Genomic DNA, 17,610 nt, shown 5'->3' on the forward strand with positions numbered 1-17,610 from the left:
ATGGAACTGGAACGGACTAATAAAGACGGAATATTCTCGTCTCTGAGTCATACTGTTGTTGATGGCAGGTCATGGAAACATCCTCGGATCATCTCAGAGAATTTCACGATAAGTTAATCCATCGTAGTTACAAAGAAAGAGTTGACTTTTTATAGGGGTTACAGGTAATATTGGATGTTTTTCTTGTGTTTGGTCAAAGAAAGACCCTGTAATAACGTTTATACAATATCAAGCGCCATATCGTTGAGACCTACGGTTAAAGACGGAGCTGTTATGATAACTTTGTATAACACTCTCAATCTCACCCACTTTTTTCTGGAGTACCCTTGTGGTCGACAACAGAGAGAGCGGGCTGTGCAGATAGAGAGGGCCTGTTCTGGGAAAACGAGGGGTACAGCTAAAGAAAACAGGTAAAGAGTCTACGGCGGGCCAATGCAAGTGGTCTATACCTGCACATAAAGCCTGGTTCTCATATGCCGCCGATATACCTGGGATAAAAATAAAATAAAATCTTCATTGACCACTCCCCCAGTGGGGTTTTTCTGGGTCAATGAACCCAAATAGACATCGCCGCCGGCACGGCCTAGGACACCGTTACGGCATATGTGTACATTTATCGCCAAATCATAATCTGTCCCAGGCATTGACCGCCTGCTTACCTGCGAAGTTGAACTGTTGAACTGAGTTCAACTTCGCAGGCAGGCCGGCGGTTGTCGGCGATGAAAATATCTTATGTGAACATCATCTGTGGACGCAATGTATGACGTAACAATTCGATTTTTCCAACAATTCCATATGTACAGATGGAATGGTTAAAATTGCGCCAATTCGCTTTGCATTTCGCGCCAATTTGAGTACGTCGGCGATCCATCGCATATGTGCCGGGGACCCACTGTAACAGATCGCCCAACGTAGTCCGTGTCAACCGGCGACTACGTCGCAGGTAGGTAGGCGGGATGTGAGAACCAGGCAGCCCCAGGCCTTATTCCGTTTTCCATAGTACTTAGCGACAAGGAGTGTTTCTACTACCCACTGGTTGGGATGCTAGTCCGTCGCAGTTACCTCCCAACATTCAGTTCGCCGGTAACGATTCCTACACTTGTATGCTGGTTCTTCCCGCCAATACAGCCAGGGCTCGAAACCGAGCCGCTCAGTCCGGAGTCTACCACGTCTCCATGGGGTATACCAGGCTGACGGGCCGGTAATTGAGTTTCCTTATACTTTTCTCATTTGAATAAGTAATTGTTTCACAGAAAGTAGATGACCGCTCTATTTTCAGTTGTTATGAATATACTGTGTTTATGAGAGTGAAGAATGATCATCGCAGTTAATTTTCCAATTTAAGCAATTGGAAAGAAGAAGCCTGAAAAAATCAGGGCTTCAACGGGATTCGAACCCGTGACCTCCGCGATACCGGTGTGATGCTCTACCAACTGAGCTATGAAGCCACACATTGGGAGCGAGGTCAATTAATTGAGTTCATATCTTCCCGTGAGGAGTGAAATGATGTGAAGTTTATATGAACTATAAACTTCACATCATTTCACTCCTCACGGGAAGATATGAACTCAATTAATTGACCTCGCTCCCAATGTGTGGCTTCATAGCTCAGTTGGTAGAGCATCACACCGGTATCGCGGAGGTCACGGGTTCGAATCCCGTTGAAGCCCTGATTTTTTCAGGCTTCTTCTTTCCAATTGCTTAAATTGGAAAATTAACTGCGATGATCATTCTTCACTCTCATCTACAACCGCAGTTCATATATGAATTATTTCATATAAACTTCACATACTGTGTTTATTTAGCAAAAAAAGTTACAGGGCTTTCGATTTCCATGCATGATAGTTAATTCTGGTTGGGCCGCGTATGAACACCCTGCAAGCAGAGCCTTTCTTACCACATTTACTTCTATATAAAAGAGGCTCTACTCGCGAGGCGCGTATGGGAGGCAACACAAGAAATTATTTTTTTCAGTAATATTTCGCCTTAATGTGCAATTGTTTGTACATTAAGGAGCTTAAAGCGCAGTCGTGTTATAGTATCCAAAGACCATAGAGCCTTCAATACTGTGGCTTAGTAGTTTTACGCTAAAGCGTAAATAACGTTAATGTTGAATAAGGCTGCTTTACAGAAACCCAAACTTTCTGGATACCTCACCACACGATATTGCACTCAAAGCAAAGTTCACAAGAGGTTATGAACTGAAACAGCTAATTAATAGGAGCCTTTAGCAAAGACGTTTTCAAGAATGGAACCACAACTATCTTGTAGCTGGCTTCCAAACTTTAAAACCTGTTTTGCAACATAAGTTTAGTTTGTGAACCAATGGGGTATGAGGAGTTAATAAAAGTTCATTTTATCTGAAGTGAAATGCACGCAACAGTGGCTTTCGCGAGAAAAAAAGTCCCCGCGCTATCAAGGGAGTTCTTCCAAGCAGTACAGGGGGATTAGATACAATTTTAGCCCATTGACAGGGAAGGGGGAAACTTTTCGCAAATCCTTGACAAGTTCGACACAGATGATGGAGGAGTTTCCGATACATGTCGACCATTCAGGAAACTGGCCGAGCATCCACGAAAACGACGAATGTGGTCGCATGAGCTTGACATCACAGGGCCATGTCATGTTGCTTGGCAACCAGACTGGCGAGAACTGTGCGCTCAGTCGGAATCTTCACACAAAAAGAACTACAGTAGTTTCACTGTGTGACGAGAGCAGAACGTAATTCAAGAATGTCGTGCTTTTGACAAAGGTGACTGAATTCACTTTTTCATTCTCTCCTTCTCCTTCTCTTCTCTTGCAGCTGCCTTTGCTGCAGCTTTTGCTTCGGACTTAGCTGAAAAGGATAACAGAACAGAAAAACATAAGCATAGTGTCAAGTAACTTGCAGATCTGTAGCTTTATGTGCTGGTGCATTACACTGAGATCCTTCTCTTAGTATAACGTTATTTTCAGTCAAGGTAATAGTTCAGTTCTGGCCCTTTCTCCGTCACGCAACGTTACGTTCTCGAGAAAAAGGGTCGAGAGCGGAGCGTTGCGTGACAGAGAGAGGGGGCCAGAACTGAATTATCAGGTTTGTAAAACTGACATGCAAAATGACGGAGAGCATTCTCGAGGGCTTCTTAGAGGTTCCGTCAGTATTTATATCCCGTCTCTGAATTTGTAAGCACGTCGCATAAAATAAAATACTTGCCGATACGCGATCCAAGGAATGAGTAGCTTTTACTTTTCCTGTACGCTTCAAATGGATCCTTCATGTCAGCACCTACTCCCTAGAGATAGACGAACATCAATACATCAATACTCCCTAATGATTATCATACGTTTCTTTTAATGTGAGCTTTAAGAATTTGTTAGCGCATCAAGGCAATATCCCCTGGTCAAGGATGATTTTCTCATTCTCATCACCAGACTGCTTAACATTATGTTGATATTGTAAGGAGAAATGAGATGTTCATCACTGTTAGTTCAGTTGTGTTTTCTTGTAATTTCTTAAAAGTTCTGAATTAAATCTTGATGAATTACCCGTTTTTCATAAATAGTTATCATTGATCGATTGACTGATTGATTGAATGTCTAAGGCCTCATCCACACTACGCCGGAGGAATTTAAAAACGGAGCTTTCACTCTGAACACGCATCAATTTTTTTCCGTCTACACTTCGCCGGAGAAATGTAAAAACTAAAAAAATCACCGGTCATTTTGGATTTGCGTTTGAGGAAATCTTGGTCAAGGAAATCACATGATTTTCGTGACGCCATCGTTTTCGAAAAGCTCCGTTTTCAAACTGTTTTTCCGTCCACACGAAAACGAAAAGCCGGTGTTTTCAACTTCCTCCGGTTTGAAGAGCGTTTTCGAAAAGTTCCGTTTTCGTGACGGGATTATAGTGTGGACAGAAGGCCTAACAGGAGCAATAAAGCTCGGTTTTCAAATTCCTGCGACGTAGTGAGGAGGGGGCTTAATTGATTGATCGATTCACCGACAGATTGTATCTCTTACCTTAAACTTGTCAAACTTATCCCGAACCTCTCCCCCTGATATCGGATCATAGATTCCTTGCTGACTCCTACCCAGGCCAGCTCCTTCCCATCCTAAACGCAAGGAAAAAACAGAGGACACTGAATTAGCAAATAATGTCACAGCTGTACGTACAACGTAAGGGGCACGTAGATGCAGGCATTACAAGGACTGATTTAGTACTGCACCTTGCTCTGACGTTTTGCTCTGTATGTAAATTAAGTTGGTCTACATGAAGTTACGGTGTAAATATGGAGAGTAGGGTTTGCAAATCACGTTTCATATACTGAAGAAGGGCTCATCCTCGGAGACCCAGGGGTAGTTAGTTGCGGCGGGAAGAAATAAATCGGGCAAAAAAAAATGAAGCGTCGAAGGGTTACAAGTAAGGGGGAAAAGCCTTACTTGTAAACCTTCGACGCTTCAGTTTTTGCCCGATTTACTTCCTCCCGCCCCAACTGACTGCCCCTGGGTCTCCGAGGATGAGAAGGGCGAAGTCCGAAACATTTAATAAACAAGCTACTATTTAACACTCTAAAGGGCCTTTTCAGCCTCATATTTAGTTTATCGTCATAGTGTCACGCTTGCTCAAACTTTTTCCAAAGAATTGAACTCACCCATTTTCTTAAGCATCTGATGTCCCACATTACTTTCATCCAGTCTCTGCTCAGGCACCTTTGACGTGTACGATGGACTGGAAACGAAAAAAAAAAAGGACAAAAAAACTTTTGAGTCAGCTTACGCATGCATGTGTTCCTGAGTCGTAAGGAATTTTACTCCATTATCCGCAAATACCACTAAAATAAGAGGGAAGTGCCTTTTTAACACTCACTGGAAACTTGGTGGAGTGGGACTTCTACCAGGACTTCTGTTAGACTTGAACATTGGCGAGATTGAACGTGACCGTGATCTCGAGCGTGATCTTGAGCGTGAGCGTGACCGAGATCTCGAGCGCGATCGTGATCTAAAAACAGAAAGAGAGATTCATATGGGGACAGTACAGTCGTGATACAATGAAGAAACGTTGCGAAACCAGTACATTTATACCGTACTATACAAACGAAATTGTCAGATGCAATTGCACTTAAGGTCAGTATGACATGTAACTTAATTTGCTGTAAAAAAAATACTTCAAAATACATCAATGTAAAGTGTTTAAAAATATCGTTGTTGTTGTTGCTGCTGCTGTTGTTGTTTTGGTTTTTGCAATACAATACAGAAACTGAAGCCTCTACAAAACGATTAATTTAAAACTTCGAGACATGATTTATTCATTACCAGAATTATTTACTGCTTAATTTACATGTAACGCTTCCCCCTCCCCCCACCCCCCCGCCCCTCCTCAATCTTCGTAAGGTGATTCTGTGTTACCTTCTCCTCTTCGGAGAGATGGACCGGCTTCGAGAGCGAGAGTGACGTCTCCTGGGAGATCTGGAACGAGATCGAGACCGAGATCGCTGCTGCCGAGGAGAAGGGGAACGAGAACGTGACCGTCGGGGTGATCTGGACCGAGACCTTGATCTGAAGACAAAAAGAAGTGATGATAGTGAGTGGAAAAATCAGTAAATGAACCTTAAGGAATTTTAAACACAGTATAGAGATGAGAATTACCGGTAATTTACTTCAACAAAAGAATGCATGACAACATAAAAAAAGTGTTGGCTGATACGACTTTCCTCTGAAAAATCAGAAGTAGTTTAATTTAGTTCATTTTCCTTTTTTAAGCCTTACCTTGATCTGCTTGGTGGGAATTCTTGCACTTTGAGTTTCTCTGCTTCCTCGCGATCTTTGATGTACTTCAGCTTTGCTTTGTAAAATTCAAATAAACCACTTTGCTCCCAACCCTCACTAAAAAGAACAGGGTTACAAAAATATTAGCCACAAAAAGTGTCATTAAGGACTGATCGGCTAAAACAGATTTCCACGAGTACAGTGGTCATGTAGCACAAATGCAGAAAAATGCTTTACTAGCAAAAGAACTACGAATATTTTCAAATTAGTACGAAAAATATATTTAACATATTTACATATTTAACCGCGTTTCAGTATCCCCTGAACCTAGGCAAAGCAGCTTTTTCAAGATTTTACGGAGATCTTCGGAAAACGTCCGTGTTTTCCGACGATTTCAGAAGATCGTACTCCCGGGGTTCCATCCTAACCCTAGATACAAAGATATCAGTTCTCCTTACCAATAGCTATACATCTCTTTCAATGTTTGCTGGGAGAATTAGAAGGAAAATCAATGTAATATGCCTTAGTTGATGACTTTCTTTGCCCTCATCACTTGTCTGCTTAACAATATATGGATATTGTAAGGAGAGATTATATGTTGGTAAAACTTTGTAATAAAAAGCTCAGGGTATCACCAACCTATTCCTGGGCCTCTCGTGACTGGGAGGACTGTAAAACGCTTCAACTGCAGCCAGAAGTCTTTCACTTGGTGGCTGCGGTGCGGGAAGACGAAGAGCAGCCGGATCTATTGGTTTGTAGTCCACGTCCGGCAACTATACCACAGAACAAAATAACCGACTCAAGAGACTATTTGATAAATTTTTTCACCTCTTTATCTTCGAGTCTGATTATTTCTTGGCCAAACAGTAACATCAACTTAGTAAGGGAAGCACTAACCTTCGTACTCATGTATGGACTTCATTCGGTACACAGATGCTTTTTAAATTTACCCCGGTATTTTAAAGTACAGTGAAGTGCACAACTCTGGCATATTCGAAAGAAAATTTAAAAGCCAACAAATGCACGTACAAGTAGGGTAAGATGCGCCTCAGGTGATTTTTTTTTTTAGCAATTATGCATATTTTATATGCATTGAGTGAGCGGGGCGAGATCATGAATGGACTGATATCACCTGACATAGGCCCCTGAACAAGTAGTATATCAAACACGAAACACCGTGTTTGGCCACATTTCTGAACACAGAGAACACGGAGAAATGAAGTCGTAAAAATCTATGTTTATTAAGATCAGATATCCAGTGACTTTGAGTTTGAGAAGCCAACGTCCGATTCAGTTGTTAAGTGCATCATTTGAACACAAGTATCTGGATAGTATGCTATAAAATGCATTACCATAACTAACGCAAACAAGCGTCTTGACTTAGTGCCACTTACCCCTACTAAGGGAGCCATAAGGCCAGCAGGGAGCTCATAGTACATGGCTGTAGGTATGATAGGTTCAGGGATGGGTGGCTCGGGTGGCATGTCATATTCCTCCATACCGTACCCTTCCTCTTCTTGCGATCGGCCGTGGTTGTAGTCGTTCACCATTGGTGGCGGTCCCCTGCCATCATACTGCTCAAATTCTGGCCTCTGGTGCTGGTAGTCAAACTGTTGAGGTGGACCACGGAATGGAGGAGGCGGCGGTCTGGATAAGAAAGCCAGAGAGATAACAAAGTCAAAGTTACATCTACGGCCCCGTCCACACTGCATCGGAGGAATTCGAAAACGCAACTTTATTTCTACGGTTACGCCCGCCGTCCACACTAATCTGTCACGAAAACGGAGCTTTTCAAAAATGCTCTTCAAACCGAAGAAATTTGAAAACGCCGGCTTTGCGTTTTAGTGTGGAAAGAAAACATTTTGAAAACGGGCTTTTCAAAAACGATGACGTCACGATAATCACGTGATTTCCCTGCCCGAGTTTTCCTCAAACACAAATCCAAAATGACCGGTGATTGTTGCGTTTACGAATTTCTCCTGCGTAGTGTGGACGGAAAACATTTCATGCGTTTTCAGAGTGAAAACACCTTTTCCAAATTTCTCCAGCGTAGTGTGAACGGGGCCTAAGTTGAACAATCACCACTACAGTCAAAAATTTAGAGTCTCATGTACACGGTTGTAGACCGTAAAACAAACAAACAAACTTTATTGAGTATTCCCAATGGAGCCTTTCAGGAAGAATAAATTTAAAAAGAGATTACAGTATTTAAATCCAAAGAAAACCAACGTCACATTTAGAGAGGACGTTGGGTTTTGTTTTGAGTCAAGATCAATTTTTGTGGCGAGGTGCAGTTTTGTTTGGACATCCATTTTTTTTGTAGACGGCGAGTTTATTATGGACGTCAAGTTTTGCTTGATCATCGAGTTTTGTGCGGATGTCACGTTTAGTGTGGATATCGAGTTTTATATGGACGTCACATTTTCGGAGGACATCCGGTTTAGTATGGACGTTGAGTTTTGTGAGGACATCAAGTTTTGTGAGGTCGTCGAGTTTTCTGAGGACGTGCAGTTCTGTGATGACGTCGAGTTTCGTTGAGATGTGACCAAACTGCAAGCCCGAAAATTTGTTATCATGGTACTTTGCGTTGAGGCCGTTCGCGCTAATAGTTTCTGTGCATCCTTACTGCGCACGCAAATTCACACGCCACGTCATGCATCGAGCGCGCGCTAAGTAAGAAAAATGAACAATGACAGGGCAGATGGCCATTGCTATAGCTTTGCCTGGATTTAACGATCTTGGACGTTCGGTGACTCCTATTTTTCTTTTGAGGGATCATTTCCTCTGCCGATTTTCTACGTTTAGCGAAAAAAAATGAAGAAAATCTATCGATTAGATGATTGATTTTTTTTCCAAAATGCATCATTCGAATTCCGTTCTTTTTAGCTCTTCGTTTATCCGTGCGACGGTTTCAAATGCCACTTGAGGGTTAAGTTTTGTGAAAACGTTGGCAACATTTGGAATCATTAACGCAACGGATTCACCGTTGACTGCTCAGTTCTGCGGGTTAAAAGAAAGAAGTCGTTCTATTTATACAGTGGGTTTCTACTGTAAACCAAGAACAAAATCTAAACAGTCTAGATACTAAATGTATATCCACTTACCTTCCATGGTAGCCTTCATCATGGAAGTTTGGAGGCACATGGCCATACATCGCTGGAGGTGGGTGTCTGAAATCTGGCATGTATGGTGGAGGAGGAAAATGAGGAGCAAATGGCGGAGGGCCGTGACCATAATACTGTGGTCGCTGGTCACCAAATGGAGGAGGAAATGACTGAGGGTGCTGCTGATAGGGGGCTGCTGGATATGGTTGCTGCTGCATGGGTGCCTCCTCCTGCTAATGTAATAAAACAATAGTCTATCAGGGGGGGGTAGTAATCGTTGTCATGGGGATGAAGAGGGATTTTGCTTTTTATTGTTCCATGAATTCCACAACACAAACTACTAATCAAATTAACAAAATACCCTGTAAGAAAACATGGCACAAAAGTCGCCATTCTATACAACAATTAGATTATGAGCTCGAGATATCTATGGGTTATTAGTTGATGAGGACGAAAGTAAGATTCTAACTTTCGATTCCAATTATTTCTATTCTTAGTATTGAACTTCACGCGTTAGAAAATTTGTGCGGACTGAATTTTCAATTTGACATTTCTAGTCGTGTACACGCCTTCAAAAAATTCGAGTTTTCTTAATTCAGGAAACCGTGAATGTCCTTCTTTTAGTCTTTTCAGGGATTTGGTTTTTCATTTGTTTCTAACTGTTCTTTCAAAACTTCGAAGAAACGAGAAAATGTTCCAAATTTGTCTACCACACCAAGCCACTGTACACTAATGGCTGATAGTGTGTGCAATGGCTCAGCCAATCAGATTACAGCATTTGCATTAGTATACTAGTAGAATTCTACTAAAACTTGATAGAAACACAGAACTAGCAGAAACTATTGATGTAAAGATAGTGCAAGAAAATTTTTCTTTCTTTTCCTCGCATTATTTTCTTGTTGTTAGGACACGTTTTCTCTGCGTTTCTATCGAGTTACAAAAACACTCTTGAAACTTTCCCCTGCAGCTCGTGTATAATGGCATTTCTTGTTCTCTTTAAGACTAAAACTTCAACTCGTGTTCTATAACTTTGTCGAAACAAGAAAAAAATTCTCCATTTCTTAAATCCAAACTAATAGTGTACCCTTTTCTCTGTTTCTTCTGCTGTCATTTGCTCTGCATGTTCTTCTTTGACTTCTTTCTTAACAGGATCTTTTGCTTGTTCCTTTGTTTCATCAATTGTCTCTTGGGAACTCTCTTCTAGTTTTTGCTGCGCTAAATTATCTGAAGAAAGCAAATTAAAGATGACATTACACATAAATAAAGCAGCATCAATGCATGGGGGTACATCAATTAAAATGCAGATCAAGCAGTTTAAGTTCTAACAATGGCCGCAATCAATGTGCTGTGTTCCTCGACTAAACACCTTTCTCTCACAATTCTTCTAGTGGATTCTATCCTTCACAAGTATCTTGTTTGAGAAGATCCAGATTACAGAAGTACTGTAAAAGGTAGAAATTTTGTGGGGCTAGTGAGAATGACTTTCAAGCTAGCCTGAATATTGGTTTTTGTTGCACCTACATTTGCAAGCAAAAGGGTTTGAAACAGTGAGCTACCTTTTCTTCCTTGTTGAGGTTGCTGGTCTGCCTGTGGTATCGGCTGGTTATCCTGTGACTGCTGATAATATTTCTTATAACGTTCTGGTGGAATATAATAACCTTCAGGAGAGGATACAGTGGAACACATCAACATCTGTTGACGCTAAGACTGGTGGACATATTTGCATTAACATTCTATGCCAAAACTCCAGTTCAGTATTTACGGTGTGAAAAATAAAAGATAATGATGACGACAATGATGATGACGATGCTGTCTATGTAGTATCCAATGCCAGACCATGCGGTAAACAATACTAACTACTTATTATCCCAGGGTGAGGTCTTAACAAAAAAAATCTCAAACCGCAACCTTGCCATATTGACCTTGCTATTGCTTGGTCAATATGGCAACGCCAAGGTTTGAGATTTTCCCGTAAAAACTGAATTTTCGAGGTTAATAAGTTGTTTATTATATGGCTTTTTGCTTTGGCTTTGCCACCTGTAATTGGCCCATGGACATTACAGGAGAGTGCCCTACAATTGGTCAATCAGAGTGTGCATTATATCAACTATAAACCTAAGCCATATAATTAAGTTTAATAAAGAGCATTTGACGTGTCAAACCTTGGTTAAAGACTTGTTCTCGAGCTGCATCAACTTTACTCTGACCAGCTTCAGAGTTTTTCAGTTCCTGGAAAGTTAACACCAACAGTGTCAATAAGAGTTTTCTATAAATTTCAATAAATAACCCTTATAAATAACCATACAATGCTCCTGTAGGTAGTGTTCTCTTTCTATGTATTTTAATTTAGACAGTGTAAAATTATGTAGGTAAAGTCTGCATATGAGCCAAGAGGCCCATCAGGACAACACTTATCTCTGGTTTCAGTAGCATGAAGCGACTAGAAGTATTTCTACTCTACTCCCCCCTGGATCGGATGCTAGTCCACCACAGGATTACCCCCCAACATTAATTTTGCCGCTACCCATTTATACACCTGGGTAGAGAGAGGCACTGTGAAGGTTAAGTGTCTTGTCCAAGGACACAAGCACAATGTGTCCAGCAAGGGTTCAAACCGGGACTGCTCGACCTTGAGGTGGGTGCACTAACCATGAGGCCACTGCAGCTCCACATGGTCACTGATGACATCTTAATTTGGTAATATTTGAGTAATATTTTTTTTTCATTTGTGCATTTTTCTTGCTATGAATTTTAATTTAGAGTGTAAAAATATGTAAATAGTGCAAATCTGATCTGCTAAACTGATAACACCGCAGAATACTTGTCATAGTCTCTAACTGTCTAATAGAAAGTCTGAAAGAACTTGATACCGGACCGTCAAACAAACCTGTAAGAGGGATGCCTCAAAAAGGTTATGACTTTCCCAGATTCCTAAAACCTTTGTTACTTTCTGCAGATTTTCTGGAGACTCTCCAATCTGTGTGCAAAAGAACAAAGGCACTATGATGTCCTCAAGGGATTTCTTTAGGTCTTGTGCTCCTTTCCTCTGACAATGATGAAGAATGTCATTGACAAGGTAGACTATATGAAGCTTGTGTTGAAACTGCATTCCAGGACCAAGTGCTCTAAATGATATATTTGAATATAGTCAGAAGAGTCAAAAGCACAGTCATAGGCAGTCACTATGTAAACATAAAACTACACAATCTTTATGTATGTGCATTTGACGGAATTCCCTGTGAAACAAATATCAAGCAAAAAAGCTAACTATCTCAAAAATGTTCTCTTTTAGAGTAATCATATCCCTGTCACATCTCTTAGACAAGCCTTCTCATAGAGTTTTAAAGTTGTGTGCCATACAAATAAACAGTGATCAATATAGTTTATGCTAAAATAATTCAGAAGACAGTAAACTATTCATTCTCACTTGCCTGATGGGCAAGGGCCCAGGCATGTCATCTGCCAACTAAATCAAATAAAAGTAAACTAAGAGTTGCCCAAGGCATGCAAAATTTGAGAGCAGCTTGTCTGAAAGGCAAGCTAGAATTCAAGTTTTTTTCAAGCCCTGTACACAAGCTATTTTTTTTGTCAAAAGTAAAATAAATTCTACAAACCTCTTGAGTAAATACTGAGAAATCTGATAGCACTGTGAAGGAGTCTTTGCATTTGTAAAGATGAAATTCTTTCCATTCTACAAAAAGCAATGAAAATACACATGTATTTGATTAATGTGACCATGTAAAACCAATAATAATAACAGATTAGTTTTAACAATCAGTTTTCTACAATATGCTGCTACCAAACTGTTTACTCTCTATTATTGTTTAAGGTATAACACACCTTAACATAAATAATGTATCAGTCCTGAAAAAAGAAACTTACCTACAGAGTATTACAATACCTAGCTTGAATCCAAACATTAGAGACCTTTAGATTGGACTTCAAGTACAAGATTCAGTATGAGTGTGATTTGCGAATTTCAAAGCAGTGACATTTCCAGAGCCTTCGCTCTTCATGTTACTTTAGGTTGAGAGGGTAGCTCATGGGATAAGACGGGTATGTGATGTGATAATGTGAAGCCTGTAAGCTAGAATTCGAAAGTCATACTCAATATTGTACTCATACACAATATCTTAAGTCCCATATTTAGTATAGGTAATCATACAGTTTCAAGTTCAATTTGGAGTTAATTTGCACAAGGGAGTTTTTCAAAAAGCTGAAATTGCATGAGCCACTTCAGCGAGTGCAATTTCAGCTTTTTTAAAAACTCACAAGTGCAAATTAATTCCAACTTGAGCGAGAAATGATATAAACATGAAAAAAATTTGCGTGGAGGAAATGCCGGAAGACCTTTCTTGAAGGCATTTTTTCTCATTTGAGAAAACTTTTTTCAAAGTTTCTGCACTAAATTTTCGTCATCATTTTATGTGATATCATTGGCTTAGAAAATTTCCTATTTTCTTTCAGCCAATCATAATCTAGAATTACAATGTGTAATTTGCACTGATGTTACACTTTTTGCACTGATGTTACACTTGAACTACACTGCTCTAAGCCAATCAGAATCAAGTAATTTTTTATGTATATTATTATAAACATTAACACCACGCTTTAAGCAAACTAGATTAGGTTATAACAAGACCCTGAATGGCTTACTGATATAGAATCCTTAGTACAGGACTCCATAATCTTGTGTAATAGGGTTTCTAGTTCTGTGATATCCAGTTCATGGGGTTGCTGCTGTAATGTAGCAGGGGGAGGTTGGTATATAGGAATGGAGACAGCAGCTTGGGCCTGTTGTTGTTGTTGTTGTTGTTGCTGCTGCTGCTGCTGCTGCTGCTGCTGCTGTTGTTGTTGTTGAAGAGCTTGCATCTGGTAAAAAAATAAAAAATTAACACAACTTAACCTTCATTTTAATCATTTTTTCCAATTACAGTGTTGCATTTGGCAGATTTTACAATTCAATTTCAATTTATTGTACACTATGTACAGAATTTTAAAATTTACATCTGTGTTATAAAATAAAGATGGAAAAAGAAACAAATGTTGCATATGGCTATGGAGAAAATTAAAAACAATATCTGTACGGTAACCAGAGTAGCCATTGGCTTTCATGCTAGTTACCACCATGTTAAAATAGATGAGCAGAACAAAAACATATTACTGAAAATAAATTACTGAAAATACATTACTGAAAATAAAATACTGCAAACACATTACTGAAAATACATTCATTTACAGTCACACACAAGTTCAATTGTCCTAGGTTCATGGCTAAAACACTAGCATTCTTTTTTCATACTATGCAGCTGTTTAACTACATGCAAGAGATACATGTATGTTAACGGCACTGTGTTGGAGAGAGTCTCCAAAGAGATGTTGCCACCCATTTTCAGCATGATTTTAAGACGCTCACAATCATAACTCAGGGCTCAAAAAATGGGTTGTCCTGTCGCCTGGGACAAGTAGGTTTTCCTGCCACGCAATTTAGTTTTCATTCTCACCTGCCCGATGGGCAAGGACCAGGTAACTCATCTGCCAACCAGATTATGTTAAAAGGGAGCAAAATTTGAGGGCTGCTATATGAGGAAACTGGAATTCAAGCTTTTGAGCCCTAATAACTTCCCGGTAATACACTTGGAAATACATGTATAACAGGAAAAGTTGTGATGGTTTTACTTTGTACAGCAGTACTTGATAATATCTATTCCACATGCTAACATCAGTACCTGTTGTTGGGCCTGTTGCTGTGCTTGTTGCCATGGTGCTGAGTTGATTGACTGCTGAACAATTGCTTGCTGCACTAGATGTGCTTGAGGGTTTGTACCAAATTGTGCTGCTGCTTGTTGTACCAGTTGTTGCTGGTTTTGCCGATGCTGCTGAGTTTGTTGCTGAGCTAATAATAGAGCAAGAGAAAAATATTATGTATTTTTTTTAGGTGATTAATTAGGTTGCTTTGTATTCATTCCCATTGGGATAATCAGGCCTTTATATACCACTCCTTGTGAATATCACACCACTTGACGCCAACCAGTTTACTCGAGGCTGTTTTTTCCTTATTGTTTATATTGTTGTTTAAAATAGCGTGTGACATTTTTGCATATTCTCTGACTTGTAACCTGTATTCAGCGTGTCTCAGATTCTTGTAAATAAACTCGATCATTGCTAGTGGCTCCCTCCACTATTTGTTGTATTGCTTGTCTCCTCCACTTATAATAGAAATGTTTTCTATTTGGCTGAGCGAAGTGAAATACAGTAGAAAAGCTGTTTCAAGCAGTATACAGGAAGAGTCACATTTAAGCCTACTCATGTGGCCTTGTTCCCATGAGTCTTCTGAAGCCAATTTCTGACTAAGTACAAATCCATCTAGTACATTTTACAAATTGAGTAACCATTACTAAGTTTAATCTCAGTGTGGCACACTATCTTGAAACAGCACAATGACCCTGAACAATGCCCGCACTCAAATTGTTCAGTCCACAGTCTGACACTCTTATCTATAGGGGAAATTTATGGGAAATTCATTCGAAAATTGTGGACTACCTCTAGAGGTACTACTATTTTACTGTTGAGAAAAAGTTGGAAATTTCTTCACCATCAGCTCGTTTCACCATTTTGAGTCCCTCATCAGTGGTGAATATTAACCAGAAACCAACTTTTTAAAAGTGCAGGTGGCATTTGTTCCAGTTTGCAGAATAAGAAAAACCCTATAGATCATTATTTCTCCAGTTTGCATTATCCCATAATGGGAGAACAATATCCAACCAGCAATAATCTCTTTAAAAGAGCTAACAAATATTTCTAGAGATAACCAATAAAGGCCTTACCAATTTCAAATGAAACTTTCCATCTATAGTAGTTGTAGAATTCCCCACTAAACAAAAATGCAAACTTTGGATTTCCTTTCTGTTTCTCCTTGGTCATCTCCTCAAATTTGCTGCCATTTCTGGCAACAAAGTTTGCAAGCTTGTCAATGATATTCTTCTGATCTTGATCTAGATTCAAATAGATTAATATTAAATCAGTCAACAATCAGTCTTGTTTAATTTGGGTAAAACTTGTAACAGTCATATTCATAGCCCTGAAATGCCAAAATCAAATGGAATTTAGAAGTTTTGGCCTAGTCCAGTGGATAAGCGTTAACAAAACAATCCATGCTATCCACCGCTGATTAGTGATTTATCTGGCCCACGTTGTGTAATAGGTGGATAACACTAGCTACCCAATAAATCACTATCAAGATTATAGTGTGGTTTGTTTAGTTAACACTAATCCACTGGATAATGATTTATCTGGTGGATAGAGTTATCCAGCCTTGAAACAACTGGGACCTGGTGGAGAGCATTATCCAGGTTTCAAATATCCTGGGCCTAGATTTTAAGTAGGGAGGTAAGCTGCTGAACTAAAAGAAAAACCCTTGTACCAATAAAAGAAACAAAGACAAATTCAATCTACATGATTTCATGTTAGAATCAAACATAGGCCACATTAGCAGGAGGCAAGTAGTTAACTAGTATTCAGCTATTCCTGCTCCCTTGAGATCAAAGTATCAAAAAAAGTTGAATTTTTTTGAAATTACCTTTTATTCAAAATAAAATTAAAAAAAGCCCCACATTTAATGGGACACAGTGACAGAGTAGGAAGCCAGTTTGAATTTTGTCTGAAATTAAAATGATGATTGACACTACACCTCAGGGGTTTCATAAAGGGCCAGGCACCATGCAAATTGGCCTGCTGTGAGGACATGGTGATGCACTGTCGAGACGGAGAAAAAGGGCTTGGGCCACAGCTGGAGCTCCATCCAAAAGCTGGCTGGAGACAGACAGCTGTGGAAGTCCTTTGCTGCTGCCCTGTATACCAGTGGGTGTAATAGGAACTGAACTACCAGGCAAATTGGCCTGCTGTGAGGATGATTTTGCCCGCTTCATTTGACCATCAAGAGGAAAGGTTTTTTCTGTTTGCCCTGCCTGTGTAAACCAGTTGCCTTCCTGGTGAAAACATTAGGCTGATTTAGCAAGAGAACGGAAACATCACTTGACAACGGCGTGCGCAGTACAAATACCCAAATATGGTCAAATTAGAACAGAATCCAGGTTTTTCCATGCGTCCTGCAGTCGTCATCTGACATTCCTGTCCTGTTGCTAAATCAGCCTATTAATGAACCCCTGACACCTTAAAAGAAAATGGATTCGTCCAGTTTCATTGAACCTTTAACTCTCTCTCGCCACTGTTTTCATGAGTCAAGAGGGTCACCAGACTTGATTAATATCTAACACAGCTAACAGCTTTGAATGTTTGCCTAGCTTTGAATATGATTGGCTAGCAGGGGCCATCCCAAGATTTTGGGAATCAAAGGATGGGGTTATTCTGATTCATATAATCTCAGGCTCTTTCAACGTTTAAACCGTTAGCCGTGCGAGACAAGAAATGTAACACAGTACTTGTACTTTACCTTCAGGTGGAGGAAATGGAGGGGTTTGAGAAACACCAGACATCGTGCAATGTTGTAAACAACTTCCAAAGAAGTACGACTTGCACGGCTCTACCACGAAAGAACACCTTGAAATTCTACATATAATCCTTCTTTAAATACCTTTTCATATAAATAACACATTAATCTCTTGATATACGGTTTAGGTGAACATTTTTAGCGCTTCTTTGACACAAAACCCAAACCTCTTGTCAACTCGTGCAAGCCCCCATGATAATCGCACCCAGTCCCCGAGAGCAGCAATGTTCAAACGCATGCGCAAGTGGATTG

The 17,610-nt window shown here is 40.0% G+C and overlaps 1 protein-coding gene across 3 annotated transcripts; it reads right to left on the minus strand.

Annotated features, from left to right (window-relative positions):
* Positions 1-1,768: 1,768 nt before the first annotated feature.
* On the minus strand, positions 1,769-17,587 carry LOC110063065 (calcium homeostasis endoplasmic reticulum protein-like). Of its 3 annotated transcripts, none has more exons than XM_089286275.1 (19): positions 17,302-17,587; positions 15,677-15,844; positions 14,579-14,745; positions 13,506-13,721; positions 12,464-12,540; positions 11,737-11,974; positions 11,012-11,078; positions 10,406-10,489; positions 9,934-10,073; positions 8,850-9,082; positions 7,140-7,392; positions 6,385-6,518; positions 5,746-5,862; positions 5,386-5,535; positions 4,847-4,978; positions 4,632-4,708; positions 4,000-4,091; positions 3,194-3,272; positions 1,769-2,836 (listed from the first exon to the last, which is right to left on the minus strand). In XM_089286275.1, the coding sequence occupies exons 1-19, from the start codon at positions 17,342-17,344 to the stop codon at positions 2,763-2,765; spliced, it is 2,541 nt and encodes an 846-aa protein (XP_089142401.1). In that variant the 5' UTR covers positions 17,345-17,587; the 3' UTR covers positions 1,769-2,762. The 3 variants fall into 3 exon arrangements, with proteins under 3 accessions (XP_089142401.1, XP_089142400.1, XP_089142399.1); XM_089286274.1 differs by having other exon boundaries at positions 8,850-9,079; positions 10,406-10,507; XM_089286273.1 differs by having other exon boundaries at positions 10,406-10,507.
* Positions 17,588-17,610: the final 23 nt, after the last annotated feature.

The sequence above is a fragment of the Orbicella faveolata genome, unplaced genomic scaffold, assembly GCF_042242905.1.
Source record: "Orbicella faveolata isolate gen_17 unplaced genomic scaffold, um_ofav_v1 contig_14, whole genome shotgun sequence".
In the NCBI taxonomy this organism is placed as follows: Eukaryota; Metazoa; Cnidaria; class Anthozoa; order Scleractinia; family Merulinidae; genus Orbicella; species Orbicella faveolata.

Bases quoted from the DNA above. Each gene is read 5' to 3' on its own strand.
- LOC110063065 (XM_089286273.1), bottom strand. From the start codon at position 17,344: ATGTCTGGTGTTTCTCAAACCCCTCCATTTCCTCCACCTGAAG. The intron at 9,083-9,933 runs GTACACTATTAG...TTATTACATTAG, and splicing joins CAGAAGAAACAGAGAAAAGG to CAGGAGGAGGCACCCATGCA. The intron at 3,273-3,999 runs GTAAGAGATACA...GTCTATCTCTAG, and splicing joins ATAAGTTTGACAAGTTTAAG to GGAGTAGGTGCTGACATGAA.